The 15,265-nt window shown below is 37.3% G+C and overlaps 1 protein-coding gene across 1 annotated transcript in view; it reads left to right on the top strand.

Moving 5' to 3' along the window:
- The first annotated feature begins 2,936 nt into the window (after nucleotides 1-2,936).
- The window catches only part of adam10a (ADAM metallopeptidase domain 10a), a 37,984-nt gene continuing 25,655 nt past the window's right edge, over nucleotides 2,937-15,265 (top strand). The window contains exons 1-2 of the mRNA XM_085375136.1: nucleotides 2,937-3,124; nucleotides 9,060-9,210. Of these exons, the coding sequence (XP_085231262.1) occupies nucleotides 3,073-3,124; nucleotides 9,060-9,210 (203 nt within the window). The 5' untranslated portion in view covers nucleotides 2,937-3,072. The remainder of the gene's footprint in view (nucleotides 3,125-9,059; nucleotides 9,211-15,265) is intronic.

The following is a 15,265-nucleotide window of genomic DNA, read 5'->3' as shown; positions in this document are numbered from 1 at the left end:
TTTTACCACTATGGTGACAAGCTTACATTTCACGCCTTAACATTTATCTGTCATTTACTTAAACATAAATAAATATATAAAATGTAGAATATTTCTCAGTTTGAAACTAACGTTGCGTCCCAGACGAGCTGAAAGTGAGAGCTTTGCGTTTATCTAATAAATAAATAAAAATTAAAAACATTTAAAAGTATTTGCATCAGCTGAATCATATGTAGAATAACTTAATAGTCGGGCTGCCTTTCAAAGCGCTAAAATGTTCAGGTGGTTACTTTTACGAGTACTCGTAAATTGATAAGAGCCTGGCGTAGCCGTGACCGCTTTGCGTCCCAGTGCACGCGCATTTGTATTGCGTGATCTCGCGTAGCTGGACCTCCCAGGTCCAACTTTGGATATCGCGAGGTTGTCACTGTCTGTGAGTTTTAAAAATTCACAACAAAGTATACTTTTTGTTGGATGTGTTTTATTAATTTGTTGTTTGACAGTTTAGTGTATACTTTTGTGTCTACTTTTTTAATCCTTGTCTATTTTTTAATACAAAAAGATAAATAAAAATACATACATACATACATACATACATACATAAATTTTAAAAAGCACAAAAACGGAGTAATCTTTGAGTAGATTAAATTTTCCCACACTGGAAATTCTTGAGATAGAGCTCTGGCTGTGCAACAAAAACCACATCTGACAGTTATAGATCCCACGTGTAGTAACGTTTTATAGACACTGGGTGGGAGAAAATACTCAATCTAGCACAAGAAGCGCAATTTAGGGTTTCAGCACAGATTTCACAGGCATAAATTTCTGCCACAGATAGTATTTAGTAACGTCCTATAATGACAAAACCCAGAAAAAGCTGCAAAAGTGAAATATACAAAAAATTCTTAATAAAGTGTTATATTTGATAAGAGGTTTGGCTCTCAATATCACAGTGGAGCTACATGAAAAGGAATGTAGAAGTGGGCAGCTAAGGAAAAAGGTCGTTTTACGTGGCCATTATTATAAGTTTGACAGGTTCACACAAAAGATTATCCCTGTTTTGATCTGTTTTGAAGTCTGCATCAAAACTGAGAATTATTTATAGGCCAGTCACAGGATGTCAGTCACAGTCACTTCTGGGATGTGAAGCACCTAGATTTTGTGGTTGCAGACTGACAGACCACAAAAATGACCACATGTTATCGCCTAAAAATACAAGTGACATACCCCTTACTTTCATACGTAAACATAACCCTTGCGAATTGTACGTTAACATTAACAGCAAAGTACATGTCAGATTATTATTATTATTTGGGGGGGGGGTTGTTTTGCCATTTTGAGTGATGTGGCTGCCCATAATTTTCTAGTCTGCAAAAAGAACAAACAAACTTGGAAGTCCATCTCTCTCCTGTCTCAGTAATTTACACATTTTCTTTTTCAGTTCTAATTCTTTATTTGCATTGATTTCTTTGTTGTTGTTGTTGTTACATGCCCACAAACAATGTTGTGTATTGTTTTCACTTGTTTTTAGATCCTGCTATATGCATAATCTCTCTTTTAGTATTACAAGCCTCAGCATTCTCTAATGCAAGACACTTGTGTCCTTTCAGCATTGGAAATACATCTGTCTCTTCAGCTGATCACTGATGCTGTTCACTGAAGCCTCATCAGAAATTATCTCAGCGGAAGGGCGGCTTTCAAGAAGCAATTCTTACGAAAGGGAAACAAGGAGAAAAGGCTGAGGTATGCTAGATTACACAAGAATTGAGCTGAAAATCAGCTGCAACGGGCCCGATGGAGTGAGGAATCCAAATGAGACATTTTGGGTTCAAGTCATAATTAGAGCAGCTCAGGAGAGAGGTGCAATAGTGAGATGCCTGCAGTGGTTTGAGTCTGTATTTCAGCCACTGCTGTTGAGAATTTGGGCAAAACTGATGAAATCATAAACACAGAAAAGTACCAAAGCATTTTTATTGGCAATGGCTTAATTTTTCAGCATGACAACGACCCCAAACACACTGTCGATGCAATAAAAATACACCTGGATAGAAAAGACACATTGTCAGTCATAGAGTGGCCTCCCCAGAGCCTGGATTTCAACATTAGTGAATCAGAACATAACAAATAGGTTTCATCACCCAAAGAACACTGCAGACTTTTGCGGGGTACAATAAATTGTATACACTGCAGCTAGAATAATCCTTCTGGCTGAGGTGGTACAGGTATAGAAAGCCAGTGTTTCTCTGTAATTTATATACCCTTATACTTACCTGCTGGTCCAATTACAGATGCAATTTACAGATGTCTCTTTTACACGGTTACCATGCGGTTGCACAAAGCAATAAACAGATAAATATGTATACTGTCAAAATATTATTTCATTTTTTTCTTCAAATTGTATTTTTGTAACTTTTTTCTTTTAGTTTGTATCTACTTAATCTCGAAATAGTACTTCGAGATTCATTAGTACATTTCAACTTCATTCTTTAAAAAAATCATTAAAAACGAATGACTAATCCTTTCTTTCCCGAGTTCTCTTTATGCTAATGTTACAGACCGGTTTGTTGCGAATCCTCGCTCTCAGAGCAGTCTGTACCTTGCATTTACAGCGCAGTCTACATAGACAGAGAAACAGGAAATGTATAACTTCACTATCACAAAGTTAAATCTTTAGTTTTTAAACCCGGAAATAATGTGTGCAAGCAGTAAACAGCAGATCAGTGCGTGTTTTCAGCACAGGAGCAGACACATTTTGGTGGCGTTGTGTAAAGCTCAGTAGTGTTTTTTTCCAGTTGTTTTCACGTATCTTTCAACCTACGATCGCAATACTATAGAAACGCAGAACAGCGGGTGTGTCCATATCTTTTGGCCCCATACACCGGAAGGGAGTAGTGCCTGCCTGTCTGTCTCTCTCTGTTTATGACAGTGTGTAGCGCTGTTGGAGAGGTAGAGCTGCCGGTGTTTGCGATGGGAGTCACAGCTAACTAGGAAGGGCGACTCTGTCTTTAAGTGTGGCAGAAATCGAAACAAGCAACTGTCAGGGGTATCGCTGTGTAGCTTCGCTGGTTAAGCGGGACTACAGGGCATTTCACTATGGAATTTGTCAAACTAATTCTTCTGTTTTGCTGCCTACACGATATTGCAGGTAAGTTTGCCGTTGACTAACAGAGAAAGTCTTTAGAGCTCGTCAGTAGAGCTAGCGCTAATCGGATCGTGTAGTTGTACTGTCGACAGTTTAACTTGCTAGCTAGCTGGCTGGCTAATGTTGTGGAGACTGCGGTTAACTTGTGTGTGTTTTTTGTTTGTGTTTTTTGTTGTTGTTGTTTACAGTGTGTAGTCAATCTGTATTAGCTGTTATCTGGTTAATTAATTATGTTTGGCTGATACAGGTTAAGTACTCCTGTAGTAGAGGAGGGGGGGCTTGTCTTTCAGTCACTTGCTTAGTGGGAAATCTTTACACTGTTAACGTCTATAAACAAGAGTTTTACTGCCGAATATGTTTGTTACCATGAATATTCAGTGTCGCTAGAATAATTTGAGACTAGTTTAACAAAAAACTTTCGTTTTGTCGGACAGTCTGTGAAAAGCAGGTTAGGTATGAAGCTGCGTGACAAGCAGTTGCATCCGTCAGAAAGGCACCTGAAGCAAAATACGGTACTTTTTTCTACTGCTGACTCAAGCATTTGGTCGAAAGAGATGATATATATCCCGTTCTTACCGTGGATGAGTAACTACCTGGGTGTCGATATATTATAAGTTTTAATATAACTTAACCACCTTACAAAACTTTGTCCAGGCCCTTCTTAATAACATATTTTCTACAGTATGTCAGATTGGTACTTTAATTGTACTTTAGGCATCAACATTTGTAAGACAAACAGAGCAAAACTGTGATTTTGTGTAACTGGTGATATTAAAATAGATATAATTTGTGTGTAAATGAAAATAAAATCATCGCTAAGGGGTTATTTCCAGATTTAGTACAGTTACACCACCTGCTTCACAAAACATCAAGACAGACGAGCTTAAGCTCACAGTGTAAAATGTGTGCATGTGATTAACTGCAGATACTACACCTGTGAAGTTTTATTATCTGTGAGGGCAGTGACAGATTTATTGAGAGCTGGGGGCTGTCATGAAGAATCAGGACAGGAAAACCAAATAGAAATTGATTTCTGCCTTGTGTTGGTAATGAGCTGCTGTGCTACTTTCATATAATTGTATAATCTGGCAAGATAGCTGGTACATTATTATTCAATTTTCACTTTTTAACATCTGTCAAACCTTCATTAAAAAGTTCTAATATCCTGTGGCAAAATATTGCTGCTGTGTTTGAAAAATTGCTTAATCTGTCATTATAAATAATTCAGTTTCTTGGCTTATTTCAGATTTGTTTCATTGTGATTACACATTAATCTTCTTTATGTCTTTAAAACCTTCATTTGACATGTCAAGATTAAGTACAAAGTGCATCAACGTATTTGCATAAAACATCTGTACTGGCGTTTTTTTGTTTGTTTTGTTTTTTGCAGTAGCACAAGTGAAATTGTGACTCGAGTGACTACGTTTTTTCCCCCCTGCTTCCATCTCACAACTTTACCTTTTTTTTCTTTTTCTTTTTTTTTTGTGTCTGATCAGAAATGTATTTTGAGCTTTCAAATCAAATCAAATCAAATCAAATCAATTTTATTGTCACATCACATGTGCAGGCACACTGGCACAGCACATGCGAGTGAAATTCTTGTGTGCGAGCCCCACAAGCAACAGAGATGTGCAAACACAGCAACACAAACGAGCAAAATACAAGAATGGCCAACCTGAAACTAATAAATATATGTACAATATATAATAGTGTATGCATTTCTGGATGTGTATACTAAATATTTTCCTACGTGTGTGTGTGTGTGTGTGTGTATACACATTTTTACAAATTAAATAGTAAAAAAAAATAAAATAAAATAAATAAATAAATAAATAAATAAATAAATAATAATAATAATAATAAAATATACAGAGTTGAATATGTGCAAAACGAGTGGTATTTATATACAGTGTGGAGTGCATAATGTTGAAGTTCCAGTGGTGAAGCTGAGGTGTCTATGACGTGTTCAGCAGTCTGATGGCCTGATGGAAAAAGCTGTCTCTCAGTCTGCTGGTACGGGACCGGATGCTGCAGAACCTCCTTCCTGATGGAAGCAGTCTGAACAGTTTATGGCTGGGGTGACTGGAGTCCTTGATGATCCTCCCCGCTTTCCTCAGGCAGCGCTTCCTGTAGATGTCTTGGAGGGAGGGAAGCTCACCTCCAATTATCCGTTCAGAGCACCGCACTACTCGCTGGAGAGCTTTGCAGTTGTAGGCGGTGTGTCCACTGATGTGAACACCAACATGAGGAAACACTATTTATATTCTTGAAAGGGATCGGGAAGGTGGGGCCAGAAATGTCCTGATCAAAACTTCACGCTTTGTGTTTTTTAAATTTTATTAATTAATTTATTTTATCAGTTTAACATAAGCTAAAAGATTGCATTCCAGAGTTTTCAGATGTACAACATGACTGATTTATTATACAAGCTCAGTTGTTTTTTAAAAAATGTTTTTCCACAAAGCTTCAAACAAATGGCTTTATGTCATTCCACATGTACCTCTGAAAGATATGTTTGATGTAAGAGGGGCCATTGCAATTGAGTTTGCAATTTGATAGCTTGTTAGTAATGATGGCGTGACATGCAACAACCAATCTTACTCTGTTTACATGCCCAGACATTTTCGAGGAAGTCTGTGTTTCATGTAATGTAGGTTATTTCACTTTCGCACAGCTGCTGTTACTTGGCCTTCTCACAGTCACAGCTTCCTGCAGACATTTTTTGAGTAATGTAGAGTGAATTTTTGTTGTGGACTTGATGCCTACAGGTTTTTGCCAACCCACTTAATTTTTTTTCAGTACTGTATGATATAAAATGTTAAGGAGAGACATTTTAGTCGGGTGCCTGAGATATTGTCTTAGCCGGGCTGCCAGGACCCAGCGTGCATGGCAATGCGAGGCTCAGCTCAGTTCTGATCCATGCTGTGACCATGTCTTTGCTTCCTGTCAGCAGGTTTTTTATCTCTCTCTCTCTGTCTTGCACTTTCCTGCAGGACTTGAGAGTGAAAACAGATTGCTCTGTAGTGATGATGCCTTTTCAGTAAAACTCACTGGCAGTTTAAATGAATTTTTTGTTGCTATCAGTCTGAAGTGAACTATGTAGTTCCTAATAGTGTTGGATAGTATTGTCACATAATGATTTATTGTATTTTTTTATTGTTACAATAAAAATGGAAAATGTTTTAAAAAACAGAAGAAGAATAAAAGTAAAAGAAAGCAATCCAAAGGAACCAACTGATGTGATTAATGTAGGGTATTAATAGAGATGTTAATGCAAGCAACTAAGAGCTTCATTTTGAAAGTAATGTATTTTGCAACCACTGGAAATCAAAATGCATTAAAAATCTCAATTGAATTCCAATTTTTGTGCATGCTATTTTATAAATTATAGATACACATAAAGGTTGTGTACATTATGTTATAAATCACATACACAACATCATGTCATTTTTCCTGTCTTCCTCCGCTTACCCCTAACCAGTTGGGGCGATGGCTGCCCCTCCATGAGCCTTTGAGCCATGAGTTTTTCATTCCCAGCATCGCCAAGGACTTGCTCATAGGGCATTGTCTGACTGTTGGGTTTTTGTCTCTTATTGTAGGGTCTTTACGTTAACATGTTAACCACCTTGAGGCAACTGTTGTTCTGATTTGGTGCTATATAAATAAAACTGGATAGAAATTAAATACATGCATATTCACATGGTAGTGATGACTTTATGTTAAGAATGCAGTGTATTTTATGGCTACAATTTAGGTAGTCCAGTCAATGTTGTATTTCAGTTTGGCTGGAATGTTGACATGCGAGTAGAGCAATCCTCGCTTTTTACCTTTTTTGGATTTTGTGTGTGTGTGTGTGTGTAGTATGAGTTGTGAGGTATGCAATGACGTGGAACAAATTAACTCAGATAGTACTGGTTTGATGTTTAAACCTATTTGATCTGGTCTAACTTCCCGAAACATCCTGATCAACACATTTTTAGTAATAAAGAGTAGTTCATTAAATATAGTTGATTTGAATTCTTTGTTGTCACTGAGAGAAGGAAGTGTCTTTTTAACCTTTTCAACATTGTGTAGCTGCCTGCATTTTAGATTCTTTTCAGGCTTGTAACATTCAGGATGTGATGTTTACACACAACATGAAAAAAACCTGCTTAGTAAGATGTCTGTGTATGGGAATCAAGAGTTATATAGAGATTTTAGTAAGTAAAACAACATTACATTTTGTTATATTGTTTATGTTTACAATTCCACCTTTTATCGCTGCCCAGGAGGTTTTGGTAATGTTTGCTTGCATGTCATTCTGCCTGTAAACACGATTAGCTTGAAAAGTTTTGGGTGAATTTTGATCGACTTTTGTGGGAGGTGGAGTGGGGTACTGCTATCAATCATTTAAAATTTGGCTTACATCCACCAAGGTCTTCAAGGTCTTAATTAAAATAAAGTGTGCCATATCCATATTTTCACTGCACTACAAACATAAAGTATATTAAAAACAAAACAAACAAAGAAAACACAATGAATATATAGAAAATACAAAACTACTCCCTTAAAAGTAAGTACTGCCCAGAGAGTGAGCTGCCTTGGCGGACGTTTGCGCTCTTGGCGTGGTTCTTGTATTTGTTTTGCAACAATAACCTGTGTGTGTGTGTGGGTTGCAGTAAGATGGTACATTTTTTGTTAGTGATAGTTTTCTCAGGTATTTGAAAGCTGCATAAAATGTTAACCTGCTCTTACAACTGGCTTAACTCTGTAACCCTTAACATAAGCTAAAAGATTTCATTCCAGAGTCTTTAGATGGAGAGCATGACTGATTTATCATACAAGCTCAGAGTTGTTTTAGAAACATGTTTTTCTACCGTGAAGGCATCCGGAGATACCTGTCAGCATTCTTTTTGAAACCGTGTACATAAAGAGGTCAAATGTGACATGATATCTTACACACACACTGCATACTTCATTATATACATAATATACGAATGAAGTTGGTGAGACCTCCTGCAAAGGTTGATCTGTGTTGTCTGTGTAGTTTGCAAACATTATTTTCCTTGTTTAATGAGACTAAAGAAGATGGTTGTTGAAATATTTTCTAAGTGCATTCATAGACAAGTTCATGCTAGCCTGGAGCAGCCTCTCCCTGTATGGGGAGTTATGCCTCCCACTGACATGGAAATTATGTAGTTGTCAACAGAACAGTGCAATGTAAAAATGCAGATAATGTGGAGCATCTACATCATCTATTTTTGCATTTTTGAGTCTAGGTATCTCTTAGTCATGTGCAGAAAATCCTACAGTACAAAAAGATTAGAACTTGATCTTACTAATAAATCCTTAAATTGAGTCATAGCTGAGGATTTTTTTTTTAAGGCCACCAGAGTTGCACAGACACCGACAGACAGACAGATAGATGGACACACACACACACACCCCTTTGAATGTAGATTAGCATTTAAGCAGCCTGCAACAAGCTCACACAATGCTATACAGTACTACTGAAACAGACCCTCGTCACCTGATCGTATCATGTGCTCCTCACTTGTATTTTAAACTGAACACTAGCTTTGTTTTTGTGAAAAGAACAAAGAAAAGGGTCGGTATGGATGCCGGTAGGGTTTTACCTCAGGGGATGTTATAGCAATTGGCTGAATAAGCCTGTTAAGCATGTTTAGCGAGTGCGGGCTTGTACTAAAGCTAGCCAGTATTGTAGAGATCGATTGCTCCATAGGCCATTTCCATTGAAAGATTGGCACGTCAGGAAAATCATGGATAGAAATGATAAAAACGAATTATCTCAGAATTACATGCTAATCTACAGTGGAAAAATGTCAGCGATACGTGAATGAAATTTTAATTATCATTTGATTAATAAAACAATATAAAAACCTATTCGTTTTGATACTGTTGTTGACCAGTACTAAAAAGCTGTTGAACTCTCTTTCAGGTCAGTTTGGGAACCCTTTGAACAAGTATATTCGCCACTATGAGGGTTTATCATATGACACAGAAGCCTTGCACAGCCGTCACCAGAGAGCTAAAAGGGCGCTCTCTCCTCAAGACAGCACCGTGCAGCTGGACTTCCATGCACACGGAAGGTCAGTTTAAGTAGAAACACACACAGCCTTCCTCATGTAGTCACTCTTTCTTTCTGTGCTGACTCAGTTCATGTCCAAGTCTATTATTCTTGTGATCAGTAATTTATATTCCAGCCCTAGGATCAAACAAGAAGTATTTATTTTTATTACTCAGTGGGTTTTTTGTTTTTTTGTTTTTTTTGGGTTTTTTTTTTTTTAGTAATGTGAAACACCTTTTCATAAATTCTTACTGCTTTGTGTGTTGTGGTGATATTTATCAGGTTTCGTCAAGATAAGACATGGCTTGTTTTCTTATTAAGTATGTACAGCTAATAAATTACTGTGGAAATTAATTTGCTCACCATGGTTTCAGTTTGTGTTGGTTGTGGCTGTATATACAGAGCTGAGCTGAGAGAGGGAGTTGTAGAAAGGTCAATGGAAAATATCTCTTTATTATTTGGCTAAGATACTAGTTATAGTCCTTAAGATAAGACTCATTGCTCAAAGTTCAAACTCAGGTTTTTTCATGTTTCATTTTAACCTGAGAGATTCAGTTTTCATTTATATACATTATCCAAGGATGACCCTTCATCAAACCCATGTCATCTGAGTGCAGTGGTGCCACCCTTGTTTTGGAAACGGGCAACAACACAAATGTTCCCAGATTTGTATCAGCTGAATTTTTGCCATCTCCTGTAAAGGAACAACACTCTGCAACAAAAATGTGTAAGAATTACACATTTTCACATGAACTTGTGAAACGCAGTTAAAGCAGTCAATGCTGTTAATTCATTTTGCAGAAGGTACTTTTAGGTGTGTTTTCAAAAGGTTATTAAGAATTTAAACATTTGTTTTTAAAATGGCAATCGGACTCATACTACTTTAGTGTTTTTCTAATCAGAGTACTTTCTGTGACAGCCTCATTTACACATTCACGCAGGGCTTTAACATTTGCATTTTTAAGCGCTTTGTCTAAAATTCACATACTCACACTCCAGTGGATACATTGGGGCAACTTGGGTTTCAATATCTTGCCCAAGGACACTTTGACTTGTATGGTGAGTTCCCAGTTGGAATGTTTTTTGACAAATGCCCCCTCAACTTGGATTTTCCACCCAGAAAGCCCGTTGTTAGCAATCCAAATGGGGACACTGAACATAAAATGATAGGGAGACCGTTTATTTTTAATCTGTACTGCCACTGTTGTGTATTTGCGACTCACTAAATAAGGCATACACAGAGGAGTGAGCAGGCTCTAGCCACGAATGTGTTTTAAGTGCAAAGAAAATTTAAACAAAATGCTGTATTGCTAGTGATACCTGACTGGCTGAGCCTTGCTAAGAACTGAAACAAAACTTGTTTTTTCTTGCTTTTTCTGAAGCATACTAACTTGAAATCTGGGATGCAGTAGTAGACTGGAAGAACCAGGGATCTGGTCTACCTTGTTAGCCACAGGTTCCCTTCTTTTGGTCAAAATGTTCACAATGATAATAATTTGGAGCTTGTATTATTCCTAATCTACACGAATGAATTTCTAATTTAGCATGACATCCAATCATTTTAAATGTGTCCATGCAGTCCATGTCTTTGTGAGACAGGTATATTTACTGAATAAAGAGGCACTGTAAGACAAAACTGTGTAAATGCTCAACAAAACCAAAGACGAGCAACATTGATTGGTTTGTTTATTTATTCTAGCCCCGTCTATGTGAATACATTTATGAAACTAGACCCTGAATGATTTTTAAGATCAATACCAATATTTGGTGATTTTAAATTCCAATATATTGGCCAATATTTTTTTCAGGCACATGAAACAAGCATCTGTTTATTATGTGTAGTTATTTCTGAGTACTTGCTAAAATATTATGACAATACAGTTTATAATCTTGTTTTATTGTCACAGGTTATGGATTACTCATTTATGTTCTGTCTAAGTCTGTGCAGATCAGCTGGTTGTTGTGTTTGTGGGTTTGAAACACATGTTGCCAGTAGGGAAGATGCAAACTATGCAACTCAAACATTCATGAATCAGCTGAAGCGTGTTCCCCCTGTCTCTTCTTTCCTTTTTAAAAAATATTTAAATTAGTTGCGGTTATAAACTCTGATTCCAGTATATTCGCTAATGTTTTTACTGACGTTTTGTGCAGTGATACTGTTTCATTCCTTATTATTATTATTATTATTATTATTATTATTATTATTTTTAATTCTTTTTTTTTTCTTTTGTCCTTTCTTTCAGTTTTTTGGTATATTGATACCAGTGGCTTTTTACCCAGCTTTTGCGCTTTTTCCAGTTGTTGCTGAATCTTGCAGAACTTGTTAGCATTGCCTTATTGGGTTGGCCAGAAAATATGATCTCCTCTCAAAAAATTCAGCTTATAGGAAAGATTCTGCTCAATCATCTGCATCATTTGTGAATCATAAAAGCTCACTTGTAAGTAAAAGCCTTAGAATCTGCAGCAGTAGGAGCAGTAAATGGTCCACTGCTTACTCCACAAATACATAAGGCTGGGTGGTTCATGCTTGGGATCGACTGTATTCAGCATCCTAAATCCAGGATTTTTGACTGCGTAAGTGGATATCACTTCTTTAACCGTATGAGCTTTCCTTCAATTACTTCCCTGTCTTGTTATATAGGTTGCCACTGTAAAGTGAGGCAGCTTTTTATCTATGGCCCTGGAACTGAGATTGGTCTGAAGCTCCGAATTTAAGGAGACACACTGTTCGTATTCCACTGTGCGAAGGAGGCTTGTCATGCTTCCACTTTTAGTTTGAACTGAGTTTTTTACTTTACATGGCACAGTTGTCTGTTTGAGGTTATATTGAAGCATATGAGTAAAATTTGAGTGTTTTAAATGAAGAAGCTCACACTTGCAGGCTTATTTCATTTTTGTAGACTAGACATTTTGCACATTGTGCAAAAGCGAAACTTAGTTTGAAAAGTCATGTAGCTCTACTGCCTGTTTTGGTGAGATAACCACTTTAACTCTCTGAGCATACTGCAGTTTCCAAAAACGGCTGCAGTATACCTGCTGTACATCAGTATGATTTATATTATGGAAGCATTAAGGAGCAAGAACTGCACAGATAATGCTGCCTACCTGTTACATTTGAGTTCTAAAAAGTTTCTTAGATTTTTCTTTGAAATAAGTGGACACTTAGTTATAAAGTGTCCAGTTTTCTGCAGTATCACATGGAGTGTAGAAACCTTTGCACATATTAAAACTGTGTGTCAGGTATTACTTGTACAAGATAATTTACAAGACATGTCTGACAGTTGCTAGTTATCATGCCAGTTAGAAATATCTAGATTTAACTAAGAGGTCTTGAGGCTTGATGTTCACATCGCATTGCATACTAGAACTTCTTTTCTTTTCTTCTCCTCATCCCTAATCAGTTAGAGCAGATGGCTGCTCCTCCCTGAGCTTGGTTCTGCTGAGGTTTCTTACTGTTAAAGGAGTTTTTCCTTCCCACTGTCGCCAAGTGCTTGCTCCTAGGGGTCATCTGATTGTTGGGGTTTTCTCTGTATTATTGTAGGGTCTTTATCTTCTAATATGCAGTGTATGGAGGCAACTGTTGTTGTGAGTTGGTGCTATATAAATAAAACTGAATTGAATTAACCTGTAGCAGAGATGAGGAGCTACAGAGATGTGGTAAAAAAAACAAAACAAAAAGTGAACTAATAATTGACCACTTTCTTTCAGTTTTTCAAAGCTGAGCAATAATATTAATAAAAGTAGCTGTACCACAGACTATAATACTATGCCACTTGACATTAAGCTTGTGTCTTATGTCCTGACTGAATTCATTTAGTGTGTGCAAATTAAGGCTAACACTCTCCCTTCTGTGAAAACTCAAGGCCAGGCTGTTTGGCACTGTAGAGGTTTGTTGTAATGAGAGAAAAGCGTTCTTCTGTATGCCCACTCGCATGAGTATTTGTGGCCAGATCAGGTGACAGAAGAAGGCAAGTCACAGGGTCTCTGTGTAGGGCTTCTTTACAAAGTGAAGTGCCATAGCAAGCATGTGCTAATGCAATGCTTGTGATTGTGATATAATTCACATTTCTTTGTAGTTTATAGCTTAATAATGAATTAATAAGACGCATAAGTGTTTTTTTTCCTTAATTATAAAAATATTTGACAAAAAACATTATTATTATTATTATTGAAGCAGTCAAACAATGCGGCTTATCCATTAATGAATGTTAAAGTTAAGGTTCATACCACATTTTACCACTTTAACCAGAATCTCTTAGGACTGCTTCCCAGTTATGTCTTGATTTCATCTCTTACTCTCCTCTCGTTGTCCTTGTTTCCCACTTTCTGCACTGATATTTAACAACTTCTGACCTGATTTGATTTCTTCCAATTAAGTAATTTGGGAATACTATGATTTTACGATGATTCATTGTGACCAAGCGACTTAATATTGTAAATAGAGCTCTATGTAGTGATAAGTAGGTATTGCCCCCTTTTTAGTTGGAATTTTCTCTGTAGAAATGTCTTGAGGGCACCCCATCTCTGTGTGCTTGGCCTGCTTACTAAGCAGTGGATGACTGTCAGATGCTTGATTCAGTATGTTCAGCAATTGGGATTTGTCTGAATAATTTAGCAGTGAGCTGCTGCTGTGAGACGAGTACCACTGGGTTTATCCTTGGATTCCTCTCTTGTCTTGCGGCCCATGTTGATTTGTTGGTATTTTTTCTGGTCTCTTCTTTCTTTCTCTTTTTTGTCTAGGGCACTTTATAGTTTAGTGATTAGAAACACACTAAATGTGTTTGTTTTTCCACACATTGCAGGAGAGACATGCTTCCCACTAAACCTGCTAAGATAGCTAAATCACATATACAGGTGCAGTTAAGCTGCATTGTTCTGCAAAGCCCAAGCCAACTGTTCAAGTCTTACTTCTTCATTTACTGCTTTGTTTTCTCCCCTTTCTTCGGATTTCCTGCTTCTCTGTTCTCTGAACACACTAAGCTCCTTTACTGAGTTGCTGCGCTCTGAACCTTGACTCACATGGGTGTCAACGACTTGTGGCAGACATGATTGAGCCCCTGCAGTCTGTTGCTTCATGAACTTTGGGATGGAAATTCTGAATAGGAAAGCCTTTTAGATGCTTTTTAGTGTATTTCTATACACCTTTTTTGCTATTATTGCAATACAAAAGATGTAACCCACGATTCCTCTTTGCCAAGCTTCTCGATACACAGGAAACACTGCCAAAACTGTATTGTTCAACTGCTTCAGAAACAAGAGCAGCCACATCCTAAGTGTAGAACAGTTTTTTATAACAGAATAACCAGTGGTTTGTGACTTCAGTGGTACACCTGGCTGCTGTGGGGAAGTTGTCGCAGAGGTGTTAACTTCTAAGATGAGGAGGCAAATGTTGCAAAGAAGGCAGTTAGGTTTTAGACTTTGTAAGGCTTCTTACCAACTAGTCATTCTCTTTTTGAACCCAACCACAGACAGTGTCTCAATCCCTGACGACTAACTCTAAATACATGACAGTGCAGGTTATATTTCTAAGTGAATAATTTGCTTTGGCTGTGACCGGAATTATATTTATGAAGGCAGATTTATCGTTTTAGTGCCAGTATGAGTAATAAGCAAAGGAAACTATACTGTATCTGTTGCTATCTCTGTGTAACACTGCCAACTTCAAACAGCAGGTCATGTTGCAGCCATTGTCGTACAGGTTTAGCAGTTCTCTTATTTCATCGTCTCCTCTTCTGTGTCAAATATTTGATCCTTTTTCTTTCTCTTGGCTTCAGCTGAAATGCTCTTTGGGCAGAAAATCTGTAGACGAGGCCAGCTTGTGTTTGACTGCAAATCTACTTGATCCGTCTAGGTTATTATACATGTTTGTATCTATAAAAAGCATTCCTAATGACATAACAAAGTTTTTACCAAACTGAATACTAACCAAAAGCAAGGCTGTTTCATTCAGCATATCATTTGGTACAATGAACCAATACATGGAAAATAAACAGTAATAAAAAAGGGGTGTGAAATGAAAACTGGACTGGGAAAAACTGAATGCAGGTCAAAAAGTCATCCTGGGGAGGGAAATCCTG

This window comes from Diplotaxodon limnothrissa, linkage group LG1 (genome assembly GCF_057381915.1).
Source record: "Diplotaxodon limnothrissa isolate DT_005_m linkage group LG1, D_limnothrissa_male_GT1.1, whole genome shotgun sequence".
NCBI classification, from domain to species: Eukaryota; Metazoa; Chordata; class Actinopteri; order Cichliformes; family Cichlidae; genus Diplotaxodon; species Diplotaxodon limnothrissa.
Note: the sequence above shows the minus strand (reverse complement) of the source record. Positions and strands in the feature narration are given on the sequence as shown.